A 21,739-nucleotide genomic window follows, 5' to 3' on the forward strand; every position below is an offset into this window, starting at 1 on the left:
AAACGCTATTGAAAAAAGCCCATTGTGCTCAAATTGGTGGACTGAACTTGGTGTGACACTTCATAATTTCCAGATAATGCTGGAATATGTATTCATGATTTTTTTATTATATGTAATTTCCAGGTGATGCTGGAATATGTATTCATGGGGTTTCTTTATTATATGTAATTTCTCTGGACATACAACTTGGCATTTGCTAAACTTTGATAATTGCGCTAAAAGTTTAGTCCATAAGACATAAAACCCTGGTGAACTGACAAGAAAAAGTGTGAGTAGCAGTTACTTGAGAAATGTGCTCAGTGTTGTATTTTCTTATATTCATTTTTATTTATTTATTTGGCTTAACTGGGCCTTTTTTTTTTAATTATTTTTATTGGAGGCAAAATACCTTAGATTAATATATTGGTTGGTTTTGCCATACATTGACACGAATCCGCCCCAGGTGTACATGTGTTCCCTTTCTTGAACCCCCCTCCCACCTCCCTCTTCCCCATATCTTCCCTCCAGGTCATCCCCGTGCACCAGCCCCAAGCATCCTGTATCATGCGTCGAACCTGGACTGGTGATTCATTTCACATATGATAATATACATGCTACAATGCCATTCTCCCCAATCATCCCACCTTCACCCTCTCCCACAGAGTCCCAAAGACTGTTCTATACACCTATGTCTCTTTTGCAGTCTTGTATACAGGGTTAAGGTTACCATCTTTCTAAATTCCATATATATGCGTTAGTATACTGTATTGATGTTTTTCTTTCTGGCTTACTTCACTCTGTATAATTGGCTCCAATTTCATCCACCTCATTAGAACTGATTCAAATGCATTCTTTTTAATGGCTGAGTAATACTTCATTATGTATATGTACAAAAATAGTTGTGGCACATAGAATCTAGTTCCCTGACCACGGATTGAACCCTGGCCCCCTTCATATGAAGCATGGAGTCTGAGCCACTGGACCACCAGGGAAGTCCCTCAGGGTTGTATTTTGAGAGTACTTATTCAACAATTTTGCTATTGAGCACCTAATATAGAGAGATAGACAAGTTCCCTGGTCTTGTGGAGCTGACCTTTGGATGGGGAAGACACTAAAAGAAACAAATGAACAAGATGATGTTTAGGTAGTGATATGACCTATGACAAAAAGAAAATGGTGACCTAATAGAGAGTTATGGTTGTGGGATTCCATATGTAGGGTGAGCTACTGTCTACAGGGAGGCTTCCCTAGGGGGATAACTGCTTAGCAGAAACCTAAATGAGGCAAGATAGTCACGATAACGTGATCACTGACCTAGAGCCAGACATCTTGGAATGTGAAGTCAAGTGGGCCTTAGAAAGCATCAGTACGAACAAAGCTAGTGGAGGTGATGGAATTCCAGTTGAGCTATTTCAAGTCTTGAAAGATGATGCTGTGCAATATGCCAGCAAATTTGGAAAACTCAGCAGTGGCCACAGGTCTGGAAAAGGTCAGTCTTCATTCCAGTCCCAAAGAAAGGCAATGCCAAAGAATGCTCAAACTACCACACAATTGCACTCATCTCACACGCAAGTAAAGTCATGCTCAAAATTCTCCAAGCCAGGCTTCAGCAATATGTGAACCGTGAACTCCCAGATGTTCGAGCTGGTTTTAGAAAAGGCAGAGGCACCAGAGATCAAATTGCCAACATCCTCTGGATCATGGAGAAAGCAAGAGAGTTCCAGAAGACCATCTATTTCTGCTTCATTGACTATGCCAAAGCCTTTGACTGTGTGGATCACAATAAACTGTGGAACATTCTGAAAGAAATGGGAATACCAGAACACCTGACCTGCCTATTGAGAAATCTAAGGTCAGGAAGCAACAGTCAGAACTGTACATGGAACAACAGACTGGTTCCAAATAGGAAAAGGAGTGCGTCAAGGCTGTATATTGTCACCCTGCTTATTTAACTTATATGCAGAGTATATCATGAGGAACGCTGGGCTGGAAGAAGCACAAGCTGGAATCAAGATTGCTGGGAGAAATATCAATAATCTCAGATATGCTGATGACACTACCCTTATGGCAGAAAGTGAAGAGGAACTCAAAAGCCTCTTGATGAAAGTGAAAGAGGAGAGTGAAAAGGTTGGCTTGAAGCTCAACATTCAGAAAACAAAGATCATGGCATCTGGTCCCATCACTTCATGGGAAATAGATGGAAAAACAGTGGAAACAGTGTCAGACTTTATTTTTTTGGGCTCCAAAATCACTGCAGATGCTGATTGCAGCCATGAAATTAAAAGACGCTTGCTCCTTGGAAGGAAAGTTATGACCAACCTAGATAGCATATTAAAAAGCAGAGACATTACTTTGCCAACAAAGGTCCATCTAGTCAAGGCAATGGTTTTCCAGTGGTCATGTATGGATGTGAGAGTTGGACTGTGAAGAAAGCTGATCGCCGAAGAATTGATGCTTTTGAACTGTGGTGTTGGAGAAGACTCTTGAGAGTCCCTTGTACCACAAGGAGATCCAACCAGTCCATTCTAAGGGAGATCAATCCTGGGTGTTTATTGGAAGGACTGATGCTAAAGCTGAAACTGCAATACTTTGGCCACCTCATGCGACGAGTTGACTCACTGGAAAAGACTCTGATGCTGGGAGGGATTGGGGGCGGAAGGAGAAGGGGACGACTGAGAATGAGATGGCTGGATGGCATCACCGACTCTGTGAACATGAGTTTGAGTGAACTCCGGGAGTTGGTGATGGACAGGGAGGCCTGGCGTGCTGTGATTCATGGGGTCGCGGAGAGTCGGACACGTCTGAGTGACTGAACTGAACTGAAATGAGGCAAACTGTGGGGCAAGGCAGAAGGAAAAGCAAAAAGAAAGTCCTTACCTAAGGCAAAAGCAATCCTGGTTCATTTATATAGGAAAAAATGAGTGGTCAAGTGAGTGAGAAAGTGTTTGGGCCAGCTGGTAGGCTGCAGTCCATGGGATCACAAAGAGTCGGACACGACTGAGCGACTTCACTTTCACTGTTCACTTTCATGCATTGGAGAAGGAAATGGCAACCCACTCCAGTGTTCTTGCCTGCAGAATCCCAGGGACGGACAGGAGCCTGGTGGGCTGCTGTCTCTGGGGTCGCACAGAGTCAGACACGACTGAAGCGACTTAGCGGCAGCAGCAGCATGCGAGAGCAAGTAGGCAAGTGAGGAGTTTGTTATCATTATTGCAACAGAAATGGGCAGTGGAGAGCTCAGCTGCAGAGTTTTAAGCAGGAAGTGGCATAATGAAATTCAGGTGAAGACCCCCAAATGTCGCTGTGACCCACATTGCCCAATGGCAAATGCAAGAGCACTAGACCTGGGGTTTGGAGTTTGGGACTCTAGTTCCTGTCTTGCCAGTCAACCAGTGCTGTTAGCTTAGACCAGTCACAGCTAGTTGAGTGGCTGGGCTTCACTAGTTTATTCACCAAGTAATTACTCATGGTCTACTGTGTTGGAAAAGATCCCGATGCTGGGAAAGATTGAAGGCAAGAGAAGAAGGGGACGACAGAGCATGAGATGGTTGGATGCCATCACTGACTCGATGGACATGAGTTTGAGCAAGCTTCGGGAGTTGGTGATGGACAGGGAATCCTGGCATGCAGCAGTCCACGGTGTCGCAGTCCACGGTGTCGCAAAGAGTCGGACGTGACTGAGTAACTGAACTGAACTGTTTTCGGGTGGAAATAGAGATACACAGAGAAATATTCACAGTCTGGTAGAATAAAATCACAACAGAGTTAGCATACTTATGGATACATTTGAGTATCCCGGCTAAAGAGGCAATAGTCCCAAGGTGGTTTTTCTAAAAGTTAGATGAAATAACCTAAGTATGAAACTGTGGGTAATTTATGATGGTAGATTTTGCTTATAGAAATCAGCATTCTTTCCCATGCAAGTGACAGAAACCCAACTCAAGCTGATTGAGTTTGAAAGAAGTTCATTCTGTTACTGAAAGGCCCATGGCTTCAGGTATGGCTGAATCCAGGAATTCAAACAATATCAGAACTAAACTCATTCTCTCCCCGTTTCCATTCTGCCTTTCTCTTCCATGTCTTTATTGCTTGGCAGGATGCTCCCTCCCCTTGTGACGGCAAGGTAGCTTCAAGCAGCTCCAGGTGTGCATCCTACAACCCTAAGTGATTTTTCTCCCCAGCAGTTCAACAACATGACAGACCTTATTCACACTGAAATAAAATGAAATGGTCTCATTTACATAGAATTAATGGTTTTTCCACAACTGAGCGACTTCACTTTCACTTTTCACTTTCATGCATTGGAGCAGGAAATGGCAACCCACTCCAGTGTTCTTGCCTGGAGAATCCCAGGGACAGGGGAGCCTGGTGGGCTTTCGTCTACGGGGTCCACAGAGTCAGACACGACTGAAGCGACTTAGCAGCAGCAATGGTTTTTCCAGTGGTCACGTATGGATGTGAGAGTTGGACGGTGAAGAAAGCCGATCACCGAAGAATTGATGCTTTTGAACTGTGTTGCTGGAGAAAACCCTTGAGAGTCCTTTGGACTGCAAGAAGATCCAACTGGTCCATCCTAAAGGAGATCAGTCCTGGGTGTTCATTGGAAGGACTGATGTTGAAACTGAAACTCCAATACTTTGGCCACCTCATGCGAAGAGTTGACTCATTGGAAAAGACCCTAATGCTGGGAAGGATTGGGGGCAGGAGGAGAAGGGAACGACAGAGAATGAGATGGCTGGATGGCATCACCAACTCAATGGACATGGGTTTGTGTAGACTCCAGGAGTTGGTGATGGACAGGGAGGCCTGGCGTGCTGTGATTCATGGGGTCACAAAGAGTCAGACACAACTGAGCGACTGAACTGAACTGAATAATCATTATGACTGGAGATCATTTTGTATCTACAAAGAGGCGATGATTAATGACAGAAGCAAGATTTTCAGTACCACATTATGTGAAGAGGTTCATAATTATATGTATAATGGTGGTGGTTTAGTCGCTAAGTTGTATCCAACTCTTGGGACTCCATGGACTGTAGCCTGCCAGGCTCCACTCTCCATGGGATTTTCCAGGCAAGAATACTGGAGTGGGTTGCTATTTTCTTCTCCAGGGGATCTTCCCAAGCCAGAGATCAAACCTACTTCTTCTGCACTGCAAGCAGATTCTTTATCAACTGAGCTATGAGGGAAGCCCATAGGTGTAATACTCATGTAAATTGAATAACAATGAATACATGTTTAAAGAACCATACCAGGATCTGAACCTACCCACTCTATGCTTATTAGCAGAACAAAAATCTTCATAATAAACAATTTTTTAAAATATGCTTATACAGTGGTGACCATTTTGTAATAAACAGAAGTATTAAGTCACTACATTGTGTACCTGGAACTAACATGGTGTTGTGGGTTAATTATACTTCAGTGAAAAAAAGAAGCAGGATTAGGGTTTAACTTCAATCATTGTTCTAGTCTATGGATTTGGGGGAAACTGCCTTATTTGTGTTTTCTTTAAACAGAGACAATATTCTCTGATGTCTTTAGGTGTACATCTTATGTGTAACTGAACCACTTTACTAAAGAAATCAACACCACATTGTAGGAAAAGTTAAGACTCCGAGCTCCCAATGCAGGGGGCCTGGGTTCAATCCCTGGCCAGGGAACTAGATCCCACATGCTGCAACTAAAGATCATGTGTGCTGGCCACAACTGAGACCCAGCACAACTATAAATAAGTAAATATTAAAAAAAAAAAAAAAACGCAACACTGTAAATTAACTACACTTCAATGAAATAATGTTTTTAAAGTGCACATTCTTGTCTTCACTAATACAATTTTTAATATATTAAACATGCAGTTTCTCTCTTAAAAGGAAAACATGCTTATACAATTCCCCTGTCAGCTATTATCAAAGGATTGTTTGACTGAGGACCTTCCGTGACTTTGAATGTATGCGCTAAATATTTTTAAACAATGCCTCTGAAGAATGAGGTGCTTTCCCCATTCCTTGTTAGTACTTAATAAAGAAAATCAAAAATTACATGCTGCCCTTGCACAACTTTCAATTCATGGGCTTTAGGCAGTTCAATATTTTGTTAAAATATCTGAGTATCTGAATATTTTAAATAGCTTTCCTTGGATAACAGGTAAGGCATCAAACTGCAACAATAACTATGAAGTCTATCCCTGTGCTTCACATCCTTAAGTCCATTCCCATGAACTGCCAAGTAAACATATATCTGTGATCAGTAATTGTGTCCTAAATATTCAGTTTTAAATAGCAGCTCATGCACTTTTCATCACTCTGAATCAACAACCATATCAATATGTCAGCTAATTTGCTTGCACAATTTTTTAAATAATTCTATTTATCTTTATTTATTTTTTTAGCTGCACTGGGTCTTCACTGCTGTGCAGGTTTTCTCTGGTTGCAGGGGCTACTCTCACTGTGGTGCACAGGCCTGTCACTGCTATGACCCCTCCTGTTGCGGAACACAGTCACGAGAGTGTGTGGGCTCCGTCGTTGCAGCTCCTGGGCTCTAGAGCACGGGCTCAATAGATGTGGCACATGTGCTTTGTTGCTCCACCGTATGTGGGATCTTCCCAGATCAGGGACAGAACCTGTGTTTCCTGCACTGGCAGGTGCATTCTCCACCACTGAACCACTAGGGAAGCACAATAATGTTTTCTAAACTGTATTAACTTCACAAGTTTCATAGTTGTGTCACTTTAGAAAGAAAAACAGAACCCATGCATTTTCATGTACTTCAGTTTCATTATCTGTAAAATGCAAAGAATGGACTGACTTTAAGCTCCACGAAGTCATATATACATATATATACACACCTACATACATATATATGTGCATGCACACACACAAAATGCCAATCTCCTTATCTCTAGCATAAGCCCCAGTGCCTACCATATAGTAGATACTCAATACATACTCATCCAATGAGCAAACCATTTAAGGAATGACCAGTAATTCCCCAAAATGTAAGTTTATGTTCTCACTTTCAACTGACTGGAGACCAAAAAAACAGAAAATATAAGGATGCTGGAATGAGATTTTTCATAAAATAGATTTCATTCAGTTTAGGAGTTGCATTTTATTTTGAGAGCTATATCTAACCTAAATGTTTGGTGTTACAATGCCCGTATCATTTGTGAAATGATGCTGATTGTTTTCACAGTTACTTTTTTTTACATCATTATCTTCCTTAGCAAAATTGAAAGCACCCTATAATGGTCCCTCCATTCTTGTTTTTTTTTTTTTAATTAATTTTTTGTCACATTTGAAACCAAAAATGTGGTAAACCAAAGGCAAAATGACTCCCAAAGTTCCTTCTAGCTCTGAAATTCTGTAAGATAGACTTCTTGCTGGTGGCTTGAATAACCACATCTGGGGCGTGATTCAGCACCATGGACAAATCTCAGAGAAGGCCCATGTCCCTGGACTAAGGGCTGGATTTCACCATGTAAAATCCAGGCTCTGCTTTGGTCATGGCTGTCTTCGTGTGAGCTCACAACTCCAGGCCTAAAACCTAAATTAATGAGTCTAAGTCTCCATTCAATGAAATACTCAGATTATGGTTACATTTAGTTTCATTAACTGCATTCTCAGACTAATGTGACGGGATTTCCTTTTCAACTTGTAATTAACTTTACTGAGAATTCTTAATTGGGATTTTTTTCCTAAAGCCCTATTACAAATTCTTTTAATATATGCATTATGGTATTAAACTATGTGCCTTAATTTTATATTGGCTGTTATTTTTATAAGAAGAAAATATTCAGGGACTTACCTGGCAGTTCAGTGATTAAGACTCTGTGCTCCCATTGCAGGGACCACAGGTTCGATCCCTGGTTAGGCAAAAAAGATCCCACAATGCTCAAAAAAGAAAAAAAAGAAGAAAACATTCAATGCTAATCTCTAAGAACAGCAAGCTGACCTGAACTCAGAGACTGATCTGCAAAGAATCTGTACTCAAACCGGAAAGCTGATCCTGAAGTTTTGGGCTTCCCACATCAGACATGGCATTTTAACTTTCCTACCAAAAGCAGTGTGACCCTAAAGGACCAAATCCTCTTCTCCCCTTATATAATTTGTGTAAAACCAATCAGACGTGCAAGGGAGATCTATATTCTAGGACTGGTAGTCCTCTTCTCAATCAAAAGCAAGCAAAGTCAGTACATAAAAATCTTCTGCTTTCTTTCACTCTGGTTCTTGGAAAGTTGTTGGGTACTATTTCTCTCACAGGACAAAATACCTATTTCTCAGGAAAATCTGTCCTCATTTCCCTTCCCTCCCCAACAATCCCAGGTGTTTTGAGGAGGCCGGCATGATGCTCCCACAACATTCTGTACTTACTCCCATCATGCTGCTTTGCAAGTACCTATTTCCCCTTCCATCTCCCTGACTGCATCACGGGCTCCAGGAGGATATTTCTTATTTTTCTCTCATTCATCCTCATACATCCAGTTTTCACAGAGCATTACGTGACACATAGCAGACTTTAGTAAATTTTAGTTCAGTGTTGATGAAGACATGGAAATATTAATGACAAGAAAGCAAAGATTGGTGAATATCTGAATCTTCCAGAAATTATGGTTCTATCCAGTTGGCCCATTTTCAAAGATACATGTCATCTAATACAGTGATTCTTAATGAGGATCAATAAATAAAAGGGAGTAGGAAAAAAGACATAATCTGGTACATCATCCACTGCATGTCCTTCAAAGGCATGAACAAAGTCATGAATAGAGTTCATGCCTGAATCCATGTCTAGGGTCTGAAGGGTTAAGTGTTAATTGCTCAGTCATTTCTGACTCTTTGCAACCCCATGGACTATAGCCTGCCAGGCTCCTCTGTCCGTGGGATTCTCCAGGCAAGAATACTAAAGTAGGTAGCCATTCCCTTCTCCAGGGGATCTTCCCAACCCAGGGATGGAACCTGGGTCTTCTGCATTGCAAGCAGATTCCTGACCATCTGAGCCACCAGGGAAGCCCTAGGATCTGAACTCCTTATCAAATATCTCAGGGGCCTTGGGCAGATTACTTAAACTCTCAGTGCCCTAGTTTCCTCATCTGTAGTATGGGGGTACAGTACCTATTTCAATTATTTCATGGATTGTTGTGAGAAGGAAAATGCATGCATGTAGTAGGTGCAGAACAAATATTATTTCTTTTCATGTATTCCTCTTTTTTAATCCACCCTGTCAATCACATAACAAGCATGTTGCATCTTTTAGTCCCTATACCTAAATAGAAATGCTCTCCCAAAGGAGCTGGATAGGTTTTCCCTAGAATGGGAAGAGCAGAACTTGGCATCCTTTAAACTAAACCAGACATTGTGATAAGCACTTGGGCTTTCTTTACAAATAGTCCTACAGCTGGTTGGAAGCACTTTGGAAAGGCAATGTAGATCCAATTAGGCAATGCCATGTGGCCAGCATTAGTAGCAATTTTTGAAAAGAGCCCAGGAGATGACTTACAGAAAGTGCTAAATTTTTTTTCTTTTAAGGGATCTGTTTCTGTTGCTTGTGCATACACATACACACACACACACACACAATCTCATTTTTCTAGGTGGAAATACAAGGCATGTTTGGGACCAGACAGATTTCTATGGGTCTGGTCTGCTACAGTAAGTAAATATTAAAATCAACACTCAGAACAAAAGCTCATGTGTTTTAATGGGACTCGAAGAAAAACATAAGACAGGACCAAATGGCTAAGAATCGGACACCTGCTGCACCCCAGTTATTTCTTCGGGAAAGAGTCGACAGATTCTTCAGTTCTCATTTACATCAGAAACTAGTAGAAAACACACACACACACAAATGGGGTTATCAACAGGCACCATGAAAATATGTTCACTGTGAAGACAACTGCACAATAAATGCATGCCGATGAGCATCACTGGCCCCTAGTCTATGGACCGCCTTAGCATCAATGCTCAATCATTCCACAAATAATAACAGTAACAATCAATACATATGTTACCGGGCATCACGCTAAATCCTTCGTATGTGTTAATTTCTTTATCTCCAAAACAAACTTGTAAGGTAGATGTTATTTTACTCTTTTCAGTAAATGGAAAACTGAAATTTACAGAATTAAATTAATATTCCCAAGACTCCACAGCTAACAGATGACACAGCATACATCCGCCCAATCCAACCATGTCCACCTCCCAAGCCCGTATCTCCCACGCCCTCACTGCACTATCTCAAAGACAAACTGTCTACTGTTTAATGTGCATCATCTCATGTCAGGATCCCATCTACAACGTGGAATACTTCAGGAGGAAACCAGGGCTCCAATCTAAAATCACACCAAGTGAACTCAGGCCACAGCACTAAACCTAAAAATGTTTTTAAGGACTTCCCTGGTGGTCCAGTGGTTAAGAATCAGCTTTGCAATGCAGCAGACACAGGTTCAATCCCTGATCGGGGAACTAAGATCCAATACACCACGGGGCAACTAAGCCCAAGTCACAACTAGAGAGCCCGTGTGCTGCAACAGAAGGTCCCACATGAGGCAACAAACATCCATCCCATAGGCCACAGCTAAGACCCAATGCAACCAAATAAGTAAATATTTTCTTTAAAAGTGTTTCTAGTGGATCTACTGTGGCCCAACCCCCTAACTCTTAGAAATGCTATAATCTACTGACCTGTGTGCAAAACTATTTGCAGTCATAGATCTTCAGATGGAAAAACTACCTGACCAGTCATTTTAAGAACACGAGTGCTGATAGCTGTTACTTCTTAAAAGAGAGTTAAAGCCTCATATGAGTTGAAATTAGCCGAACTTCCTCAAAACTCAAAAATCTCAAGGGTCCTGTTAATGGGGTCCCCTGGACTTCTTAGGGAGCTTCGGCAAGGGAGTCATTCATAGATGTGTAATCATTCATTCGACAAACATCTGTTGAACTCTGTGTAATTTCTAGGCAGTGGAGGTACAGAAAAGAATAAAACAAATGTAACCCTTGCCCCTACCCCAGGAAGCTTAAAACAGCAGCCTCCACCGTGCTTCTCAAACATAGCCTTCGTGGAGACTAGTCCCACCTAAGTCCTGAGACTTAGACATTCTCCATCCCACCCAACTGATTGTTCAGGAGTCTGACAACTGATTCCAGGGAGCCAGGTTGATGGTTGGTCAGAAACCAACCACATTTTCTCTCTCCGGATAAAGTGAACTAAAAGACACTGTGATTGAGCATATTAAGGACAGAAACAATAGTGATGCTTTACCCATTCTACCTTCTAAAGTCCCTCAGGTGTCCTGATTCTCATCCTTCCAAAGCCTGGATATTCACCAGAAGATAACCCACATGCTTCCATTAAAGTTCAGGCTACGGACTCAGAGAGACGCGGGTTTGAATCCCAGCTCCTCTGTGCATTAACTCTGCTATGGTGGACAAGATGTGTAACTTTCAATTTTATTATGGATATTTTCAAATATACACAAATATAGACTAGAATAATGAATCCCCATGTAGGTGGTCACCTGGCTGTAATAACAGTATTTTTCCCATTTTGTTTCATCTACCATCCCCCACAATTTTATACATTCCTGGCGATGTTAAAAGTAAATCTCAGTTATCATGCCAGTTCTTTAGTTTCTATGAATCTCGGTTTTCTCCTTCATAAAACAGGGCTAACAATACCTCTTCCACAGGCTTTTTCATTTATTAGACAAAAATTTATGGAATTTCTGTCATGAGCCAGCCCAGTCCTGCCGTGGGGAGTACAGCTGTGATGATACGAAGCTTTTGTTCTTGTGGAGTTTACAATATAGTGAAAGAGGAATAAATTTAAAACATGAGCATGACAACTTCAGAGAATACAAAATTTATAGAGAGAATAGTGGGGATATGGGGAACAGTAGGTGATTTGGGAGCCAGAGGTAGACAAGGATGTCCTGTCTAGTGAGGTGGCAATAAGGGTAACAGATGAGATGCAAGAGGCCTGGGATCCTGTGCTATAGGCAAAAAGCACAGCAGGTGTAAAGGCCCTGAGGCAGGAATGAGCTAGGCTGTTTAAGCGTTGTTTTGCATATTAAAGGAATTTATATATTTAAAACATTTAGCACCTGTGCCTGGCACAAAGGAAGGTAAAGGTGTCAATCACCCAGTCATGTCTGACTCTTTGCAACCCCATGGACTATAGCCCTCCACCAGGCTTCTCTGTCCATGGGATTTCCTAGGCAGGAATACTGGAGTGGGTTGCCATTTCCTCCTCCAGGGGATCTTCCCTACCCAGGGATCAAACCCCTGTCTCATGTTTCCTGCATTGGCCAGCAGGTTCTTTACCACTAGCACCACTTGGAAAGCCCTTCTTTTCCTTTATACATTATTACAAAATATTGAGGACAGTTCCCTGTGCTATACAGTAGGCCCATGTTGGTAATTCCTCCCAATTTTTAGAAAGTATGTGGGATTATTCCTTCTAATATTTCTAAAAAATCGAGTATGGGACATCCTGGGTGCCTTTGTAAATATGGACAAATGAATGAAAATCCATTTAGCCCTAAACATGGGCTACAACCTCTTCAGAAACTAAGTCATGGATCTGCTTTTCATCTGATTCCTCGTAAACCCGCTTGGAAATGGTCCTGGGGGAGGACAGGGCGAGAGTAGAAGCTGGAATAAGAATCCGGTCTTTCTGATGAGTTCTATGCCCTGAAATAGCAAGTCAGCATTTCACCAGAATTTGGGGTGAGATCTCACTTGCTCAGATTATGCCCGTGAAATAAATACTACAACGCTGACTCCATTCAAAAGTGGAGCTGTGTGTTTGAATGGAATGCGAGGGTCCTTTGTCCCATGAATAGATATGACAGCACAGTCCGGACATCAGCTGCTTCCATTCCAACACTGAGCAGGTGCGTAACTTAACACAAGGTTTTCATAGACACTGGGCAACAGTTTTTGCACAGTGGCAATAAAGGCTTTGTAATTGCCACTGACTTATTTCATGTTGTTTCCAGCCTTTGCCACATCGTTAAACAATACTGCACAACCAAAATTCTACTATCAAGTCAGCGGCAATAACTATAACATAGTGTTCTGGATTGAATCCTGGAGCAGAAAAGGGACATCAGAGAAGAAACCAGTGAGATTCAAACAATACTTACCATTTGGCTAAAAATAATGTACGAATATTGCCTTCTTAGTTTTGACATATAACTACGGTGCTCCCAGAACTCTGGGTGCTACTACCTTTGCCACTTTTTCCTATAAATATACAATTATTCTCAAATTAAAACTTCATTTCAAAAGAAGCATGCTTTTAACACAAACAAGTTGAGAAATGGTGATCCAGGTTGTATTTTTTCCCCATGGTCCCTCACTCAAATCTCACAATCTTGACACTAAAAGAAGCCTATATTTACCCTGGACTCTCAGAAGGTGGGGTTGCGGGGGGGCTATCACTGGCAAACAGGGCTGCTGGGATGGGGGAGACAGCACACGTTCACAGTACTTGAGAACAAAATGCGCCTTCAAAAGCAAACTGTAATTATGCAGAAGCCGAGGAGCTTTTGCAGAAAATCACTCTCTCATCTGAATCTACATCCTGTTAATCAAAGAGGTCCAAGCCCTTTTGATTATCAGACTAAATATTTTTAGGCAATACACTGAATGCCTGAAAAGACCCTGAACAGCATCTGCTGAAGATAAAAAAAGGCAAATCCTGCCTATATCACAGGAAAAATAAACCATAGGAAACTGATAAAGGTTGGCCAAAAAATTTCCCAATATTGAAGCCTTTTCCTCCCTGTTTGCCTTCACTCTTGTCCTTCCCAACTCCCCTCCTTCCCAATATCCAGGTTTCTAGACTGACTACTGGTTCTCTTAGTGTTTGAACAAAGCATAAGGAAAAGAGCAGAAAGTGATCTAGTGTTAGTATCAAGAGGAGAAGATGATTATTCTCTTAAAGTAATGTCAAGTGGGTCACCAAACAGAGATAAAAATAACATTTAAGTTGGAACTTCAATCAAATCTCACAACTTGAGTATTCAGTGAAGAACACCCTAAAAATGGCACAATGTGCCCCTTCTTGTTGTATCACAAATAGATGCATCTTTTAATTTTTTGTAATGGTAAATCTTTGTAGCTCCCATAATATCCAGAAAAGAGTTTTATATTCACTGTGTGCTTGGACTCTTTGTGACCCCATGGACTGTAGCCCACCAGGCTCCTCTGTGCATGGAATTTTCCAGGCAAGAATACTAGAGTAGGTTACCATTTCCTATGCCATTATATTCAGTAGTAGCACTCTAATTCTGGCATCAACAGCTGGTCTTACTTTCTGATTTTCAGACAAGATTCCTTCTCTCCTAGTTCTCTATTAGTCAGTGGGCTCTGGAGACTGTGTGGCTTCTTGAACCTTTAATAACTGATAATGTCAGTCACCTAGTTCTTATCTTCTCAATGAACTCCACAGATCATTGTTTCTTTTAAACACGTGATTTTTCCCACGTGTCCACAATATGTAAAGAGCTCCTGTAAATCAATAAAAGACAAACACTTCATTACAAGTAAATATTATCACTACCAACTACTGAATTAATTTGTTATTTAAATTAAACTCATTAATGTAAACCTGTAGAAAAGCTATATGCTCTTATTTTCCAGATATTCAAAAAAATACTAGGAAATAAGGATGGAACCAACCTAGCAGAACTACATAAAATTAATATCTGTGGTAATTCCTAAGAGAATGCAATGTTTGTGACACTGTACCTAGAATTCTCCCCTGCAGTTTGTCAGGAAAGCACTAGTGCAATTCCACCCAGTAAAATATTACAAGACACATTTTTTTCTTGGTGTAAAAGATCACTGATTACTGAAACACAAATACAGACTAAAAGCAAGACTCATAAATAAACCAAGTTAGTCTGTCACAGGAGACTGCTGAAATGCTCAGTGCCTAGAGACCCATCTCTGAACCACAATTTATTTTCAGTACAACTTTAAACAAAAATCCCTTACTAAAGCAAGATTCATTAATGTTGCCTGCCCTTTTGCCTGACAGAGTGGTGTACTTTGAGTGACTTCAATGAGTTTGTTATTCCACTCAAGAGCTGATTCAAAATCATCCTTGAAATTGAAACTTCAAATGAGAAACTTTCAACAGCCACCTTTTTATAGCCAGGGACTCAACACCATTTCAGCTTTTTCTACTTCATGGTCATATTCACTCACTTATGATATTTAGGACTCATATACACCTAGGTTCAACTTATTTTCCACTGCATTCTGAAAGAGAATGTGCTCATTTCCATCAAAGCCAGAACTGGATACAACGATTGCTATATCAGAGTTGGCACAATTCACCATGCCTTTCGGGGCTGTGAGATTTGGTCATAAAACTTCCAATGACTGGTGTATTTTGCTCTAACATGCGGCTATTTCTCATATCATTTTTATGATCCAGTTCATAAACAAATAATGTCAAGTTATTTAATAGAATGGAACTTAAGACTTTCTACTTAGTAACCCATTTCAAACCACGTACACCTCAACTTTGCATACTGCAACATTTCCAAGGCCATGAACAATTATCACCATGCAGAATCAGATAATTTGCATCACCAATGTCAAATTCCATAGACTTATTCCTCTACCCACTGAGCATGAAGATTTGCAACCAAACAGTGCAAAACTATGATTCAGCAAATAAAACACCAATGCTGTTTCTGGTGGAGCTTTAGCAGAGGTGACCCAGACTAGAAAAATGTGCAAAAATGCCAGAACTGTTTCTGTTTTTAAAAAACCTCCAGCCACAACTAAATGCATCCTTTAAATTTTCTGGCTTTTATTATTTTAAACCAAGCCCTACACATTACTTTAATGTGGGGCTTACTTGAAAACATAATTGCTAGGAATAAGCAGGATGGCACACTACAGACACAAAACATTCTTATTTTTCCCCACTCCCTATAGTCAGTACATCAGTTCCATAATACATATTGCATATACTGACCTTTGAAAGGAAAGAAAATCTTTGGGACCATGCTAAGATTCCCAGGTACGCTCTGTCAGCTAAAGAACACCTATTGAAACACAATAGCAAATGCAACTTTTTTCCCCTGGGAGAACAGACCAATTTGCTTCTGTCGAATCATAGGTACACACCCAAACTAACATAACCACAACCCAAAACCCCCCACATACATGCACAGGGATACACACACACACACACACACACAGAGTTTGTGGATTATGTTTATGAAACTCTGGTTTCATGAGAAATAAATCTAATTATTCTGAACCAGTATCTGTTAGCTGAAAGCCATATGAAACCTAAAAGGGACAATTGGTCTACCTCAGGAGGCAGATAAAAAAATAAACCATTGGTTAACAGATTACCCAATCAAGGTGAACCAACAAAATAGATTATTGGCTAACAGATTTACTATCTAGGATGAACCAAGTAATCCTTTGGTTAGCAAGTACCTAACCATGATGACCAGCCAAGAGGGCTATTAGTTAACACATGACCAAGATGAACCTCCAAAGTGATCTGTTAACAGAAGAACCAACCATGAGAAATCCACCATGTGGATGACTCTTCAATGGAGAAACAAAGTGAAATCTGAGGATGCCACCCACAGTTAGATCCAGAAGAGATCAAATAAAACTTCTTAGTCAACAAAGAGAAACTCCTCATGGACCCAAACACACACCATGAAATCCGGAGGTGTGACCACCGTTTGGGTCACCCTGTGGGACTGGAACTGGATGGCAGAGCTATACTTACGAAGATTATTTATGGGGGTTCTGGTATCCATGTTCTCATAATGCTGGACGTGGACCACAATGTTGAGATCTCTCTCCATATGGTCAGTGTTGCAGTGGCCCTGGGGCCTCATGACGTCTGCAAGGGCCCTGAAAGGAGAGAAAATTTAAATTGATTCATTCAAAACAATGACTCGCACCTACTTATTCTGAAAAATTGAAAGTGGCTCAGTCGTGTCCAACTCCTTGTGACCCCATGAACTGTAGCCTACCAGGCTCCTGTGTCCATGGAATTCTCCTGGCAAGAATACTGGAGTGGGCTGCTGTTCCCTCCTCCAGGGGATCTTCCCAACCCAGGGATCAAACCCAGGTCTCCCACACTGCAGGCAGATTCTTTACCATCTGAGCTACCAGGGCTTTGGGCTTATGAACAAAAGACAAGACCCCTTTCTTCATGGAGGTGCCATTCTACTTAGGGTGGAGGGGAAAAAGACATAAGTAAAGAAGATCACTGTAATTAGAGATTACATAAGGATCTCCTGCAGAAGAATTCCGGAGAAGGCAATGGCAAGCCACTCCAGTACTATTGCCTAGAAAATCCCATGGATGGAGGAGCCTGGTAGGCTGTAGTCCCTGGGGTCGCTAAGGGTCGGACACGACTGAGCGACTTCACTTTCACTTTTCACTTTCACACATTGGAGAAGGAAATGGCAACCCACTCCAGTGTTCTTGCCTGGAGAATACCAGGGACGGGGGAGCCTGGTGGGCTTCCGTCTATGGGGTCACACAGAGTCGGACACGACTGAAGTGACTTAGCAGCAGCAGCAGAAGAAGAATTCACACGCCTCTCATGTTACTGGCATAATAGCAGTGTTATCCACTTTATAGAGTTACTGGGAGGATTAAAGATGATGAATATATGTAATATGTCTGCACCCAACAAGTTTAGTCACCCGTTATAACTAATCCTAATAATAAAAAAAATGTTTATTCCCAGGTGGCGCTAGTGGTAAAGAATACATTTGCCAATGCAGAAGATGCAAGAAACATGGATTTGATCCCTGGGTCAAGAAGATCCAGAATCTTTCCTTGAGAAGGAAAATGGCAACCCACTCCAGTATCCTTGCCTGGGAAATCCCATGGACAAGAGGAGCCTGGTGGGCTACAGTCCATGGGGCTGCAGAAAGTTGGACACAACTGAGCACAGCACAGTACTCTTGCTAACCCTAGATACCAACACTTCAAGTACAGCTACAGCCCAGTATTAGTAACAATAACATTTATTGAGTACTTCCCATAAGCCAGGCACTATACTAGTCACACGACATGCCTTAATTCAATTAGGCAGCACATAAACACGTCATGAGGGTTATTACTCCTTCTTTGCAGATGAATCAACAAAGACTCAGAGAAGTGAACTGATTCTATTTACTTGAAATGTTCAGAATAGGAAAATCCATATGGACAGCAGATTAGTGGTTACCAGGGACTGGGAGTGTGGGAGGGGAAATGGGAAGTCACTGCTAATGAGGGAGGGGTTTCTTTTTAGGGTGATGAAAATGTTCTAGAATTAGACAGTGGTAATAGTCAACTTTCTCAATATACTACAAACCACTGCATTGTACACTTTAAAAAAAAATCCTAAATAAACTGACAGATTGGCTGATCAGAAAAGCCTTCCTGAGGAGGCATCTGAGCTGAGCCCTGAACAGTGAGGAGTTACTGCCATTAAGAGGATGAAAGAACATTCCCGGCAGAGGGGTCAGCAAGTGCAAAGACCCTGAGGCATGAAAGAGTTCAGATCTGAGGGACAAGAAGGCTAATAAAGGTGAACTCCAGCCAACAAGTGGGAGAGCGTTACAAGGTGTGGATTACTATACCCATTCTCCAGAACAAAAAGACTGCCCAACGGGACTTCCCTGGTAGTCCAGTGGCTAACATTCCAAGCTCCCAATCCACGGGGCCTGGGTTCGATCCCTGGTCAGGAAACTAGATCCCACATGCTGCACCTAAGACCTGGCACAACCAAATAAATAAATAAATATTTTTTAAAAGACTGCCCTGCCAGGCTACAGTCCATCAGGTAGCAAAGAGTTGGACACAACTGAAGCAACTCAGCACGCACGCACACACGCCCAAGTTAACCCAGCTAATCAGTGGAGGGACTAAGATACAAAACTGAACGTCTTTGAAATCATTGTTTAAGCTCCTTGTGACCCTGCACAGTAAGCAGAACCTGAAACTTGAAAGGTGCTGTAGGAAAGACATGTTTGAAACACAAGACAGATGTCCCTCAAACCTAATTTGCCTTTTTTTTCACTTCTAAACATGTTCTTTCCTAGTTGCAGGACAGGTACAGAGACCCAGACACAGAGAACAGACTTACAGACACAGTGAGGGCAGGAGAGGGTGGGATGAACTGAGAGCAGCATTGAGACATGCACATTACCATACGTAAAACAATAGCTAATGAGAAGTTGCTGTATGCTGATTCATGTTGATGAATGGTGGAAACCAGCCCATTGTAAAGCAATTATCCTCCAGTTTAAAAAAAAAAAATTTTAAGAAATATATTAAAATAAAAATAAATAAATACATAGGTTCTTTATTGAACTTCAGAGGATCACTGAACTCCTCTAGAATTGAACAGAAATTTTATTTGTGCATTTTTCCTGAACAAGAAGCCATAGTTTGGGATTTCTCTGGCTATCCAGTGAATCTGCCTTCCAATACAGGGCTTGATCCGTGGTCAGGAAACTAAGATCTTCCATGCTGAGGGGCAACTAAGCCTGCACCACAGCTAGTGAAGCCCACAGTCTACAACGAAGGGCCCACACACCACAATGAAGACCCATTGCAGCAAAAACAATAAAATAAGCAAATAAAAATAAATAAAGAAGGCAGATTGAGACACTATCAAGTTAAAAAAAAAAAAAAGAGGCCATAGTTCTCACCACATTCTCTAAAGATTTCTCTCCAAAATTTCAAAATATTTGAACTTTCAAGAGGATAGCGAAGTAAATGATCAGGGTGGCTCTCCATGAATTTGGTCAGCACCGCCATCAGCAGATTTCCTGGCTCCTGCTGAGTGCCCAAATTCATGAAATTCACCAGAAAGCCAAGGATACTTTTCCCCAAGGCAGCCCTTCCCAGAGCAGGGACAGTGACAGCGATTCTTAGGGCCTCTGTATCCTGGGACAAGGTGTCTTAAAGGTGTGTGGTCTACTCACTCGGGGAATGCCTAATATAATTTGGCAGGGCAGGGAGGGAAATATGACAACTTCTGTGTATGGTCTTTAGTCATTAAAAATAAGAAATAAATGTGCAAACTGAGGCTGGAGCCCTCACTTGGAACACCCATGGCAGACGGTGAGACTCAAGAACCTTGGACCAAGGTGCCAACCTTGGCAGGGGCATCATCTTTAGGGTGCATCACCGGTGCTGTGGTTATATACATCCCCAAAGGGATGTGCAAGCAAAGAATCCAGTTTTACTAAGCTAACCATCACTAGGTGGACATGGGGCTTAAGAATGTTCCCTCATAACAAAACCACAGCCTGGAGACGGTACTGATGAAGCAAGGACAGGAAAATGATAGACTGGACCCTCTCCTCTTCAACAGCTTCTCACAAGGTTAAAAAATGATGGCCTATTCAGATCAAAATGAAATCAGCCAAAAACAATTGGAACTCTCATGAAGTATATTCACAGTATGGATTTATGTATGAATGATGAGCTTCATCCTCAACACACATTAGTGTTTTATTGACACAAAGTCATCACCATTGGCAACAAATTGCAAATATCTGTTTCACCTTCAGTTCTGTTTAATATACCTGCTCTTATGTATGCTTTACAGTGTATCTAAACAACAAGGTCCTATTATATAGCACAACATTCAAAAAGTGAAGATCATGGCATCCAGTCCCATCACTTCATGGCAAATAGATGGGGAAACAGTGATATACTTTATTTTCTTGGGCTCCAAAATCACTGCGACAGTGACTGCAGTCACGAAATTCAAAGATGCTTGCTCCTTGGAAGAAAAGTTATAACAAACCTAGTCAGGGTATTAAAAAGCAGAGACATCACTTTGCTGACAAAGGTCCATATAGTCAAAGCTATGGACTGTCTGATAATCATGTACGGATGTGAGACGGACCATAAAGAAGGCTGCTGCTGCTGCTGCTAAGTCACTTCAGTCGTGTCTGACTCTGTGCGACCCCATAGACAGAGCCCACCAGGCTCCACCGTCCCTGGGATTCTCCAGGCAAGAACACTGGAGTGGGTTGCCATTTCCTTCTCCAATAAAGAAGGCTGAGTGCCAAAGAATTGATGCTTTTGAATTGTGGTGCTAGAGAAGACTCTTGAGAATCCCTTGGACTACAAGGAGATCAAACCAGTCAATCCTAAAGGAAATCAACTCTAAATATTCGTTGGAAGGACTGATGCTGAAGCTGAAGCTCCAATACTTTGGTCACCTGATGTGAGTAACTGACTTATTGGAAAAGACCCTAATGCTGGGAAAGACTGAAGACAAGATGAGAAGGGGCAGCAGAGGATAAGATTGTTGGATGGCATCATTGACTCAATGGACATGAGTTTGAGCAAACTCCAGGAGATAGTGAAAGACAGGAAAGTCTGGCATGCTGCAGTTCTGCTGCTGCTGCTAAGTCGCTTCAGTTCATGGGGTCACAAAAAATCAGACATGACTTAGCAACTGAACAACAACTATAGCACAGGAAACTATACTCAATATCCTGTGATAAGCTGCTAAGTCACTTGAGTCATGTCCGACTCTGTGCGACCCCATAGATGGCAGCCCACCAGGCTCCCCCATCCCTGGGATTCTCTAGGCAAGAACACTGGAGTGGGTTGCCATTTCCTTCTCCAATGCACGAAAGTGAAAAGTGAAAGTGAAGTCGCTCAGTCATGTCCGACTCTTCGTGACCCCATGGACTGAAGCCTGCCAGGCTCCTCCATCCATGGGATTTTCCAGGCAAAAGAAT

The 21,739-nt window shown here is 41.7% G+C and overlaps 1 protein-coding gene across 2 annotated transcripts in view; it reads right to left on the reverse strand.

Moving 5' to 3' along the window:
• Positions 1–21,739, reverse strand: part of SHISA9 (shisa family member 9) — a 359,800-nt gene that overhangs the window by 327,746 nt on the left and 10,315 nt on the right. For both annotated transcript variants that reach the window (XM_055408894.2, XM_088833122.1), the window contains exon 2: positions 16,753–16,880. In XM_055408894.2, the coding sequence (XP_055264869.2) occupies positions 16,753–16,880 (128 nt within the window). The remainder of the gene's footprint in view (positions 1–16,752; positions 16,881–21,739) is intronic.

The sequence above is a fragment of the Moschus berezovskii genome, chromosome 27, assembly GCF_049115385.1.
Source record: "Moschus berezovskii isolate FMDL1 chromosome 27, NW_MosBer_1.0, whole genome shotgun sequence".
Classification (NCBI taxonomy): domain Eukaryota; kingdom Metazoa; phylum Chordata; class Mammalia; order Artiodactyla; family Moschidae; genus Moschus; species Moschus berezovskii.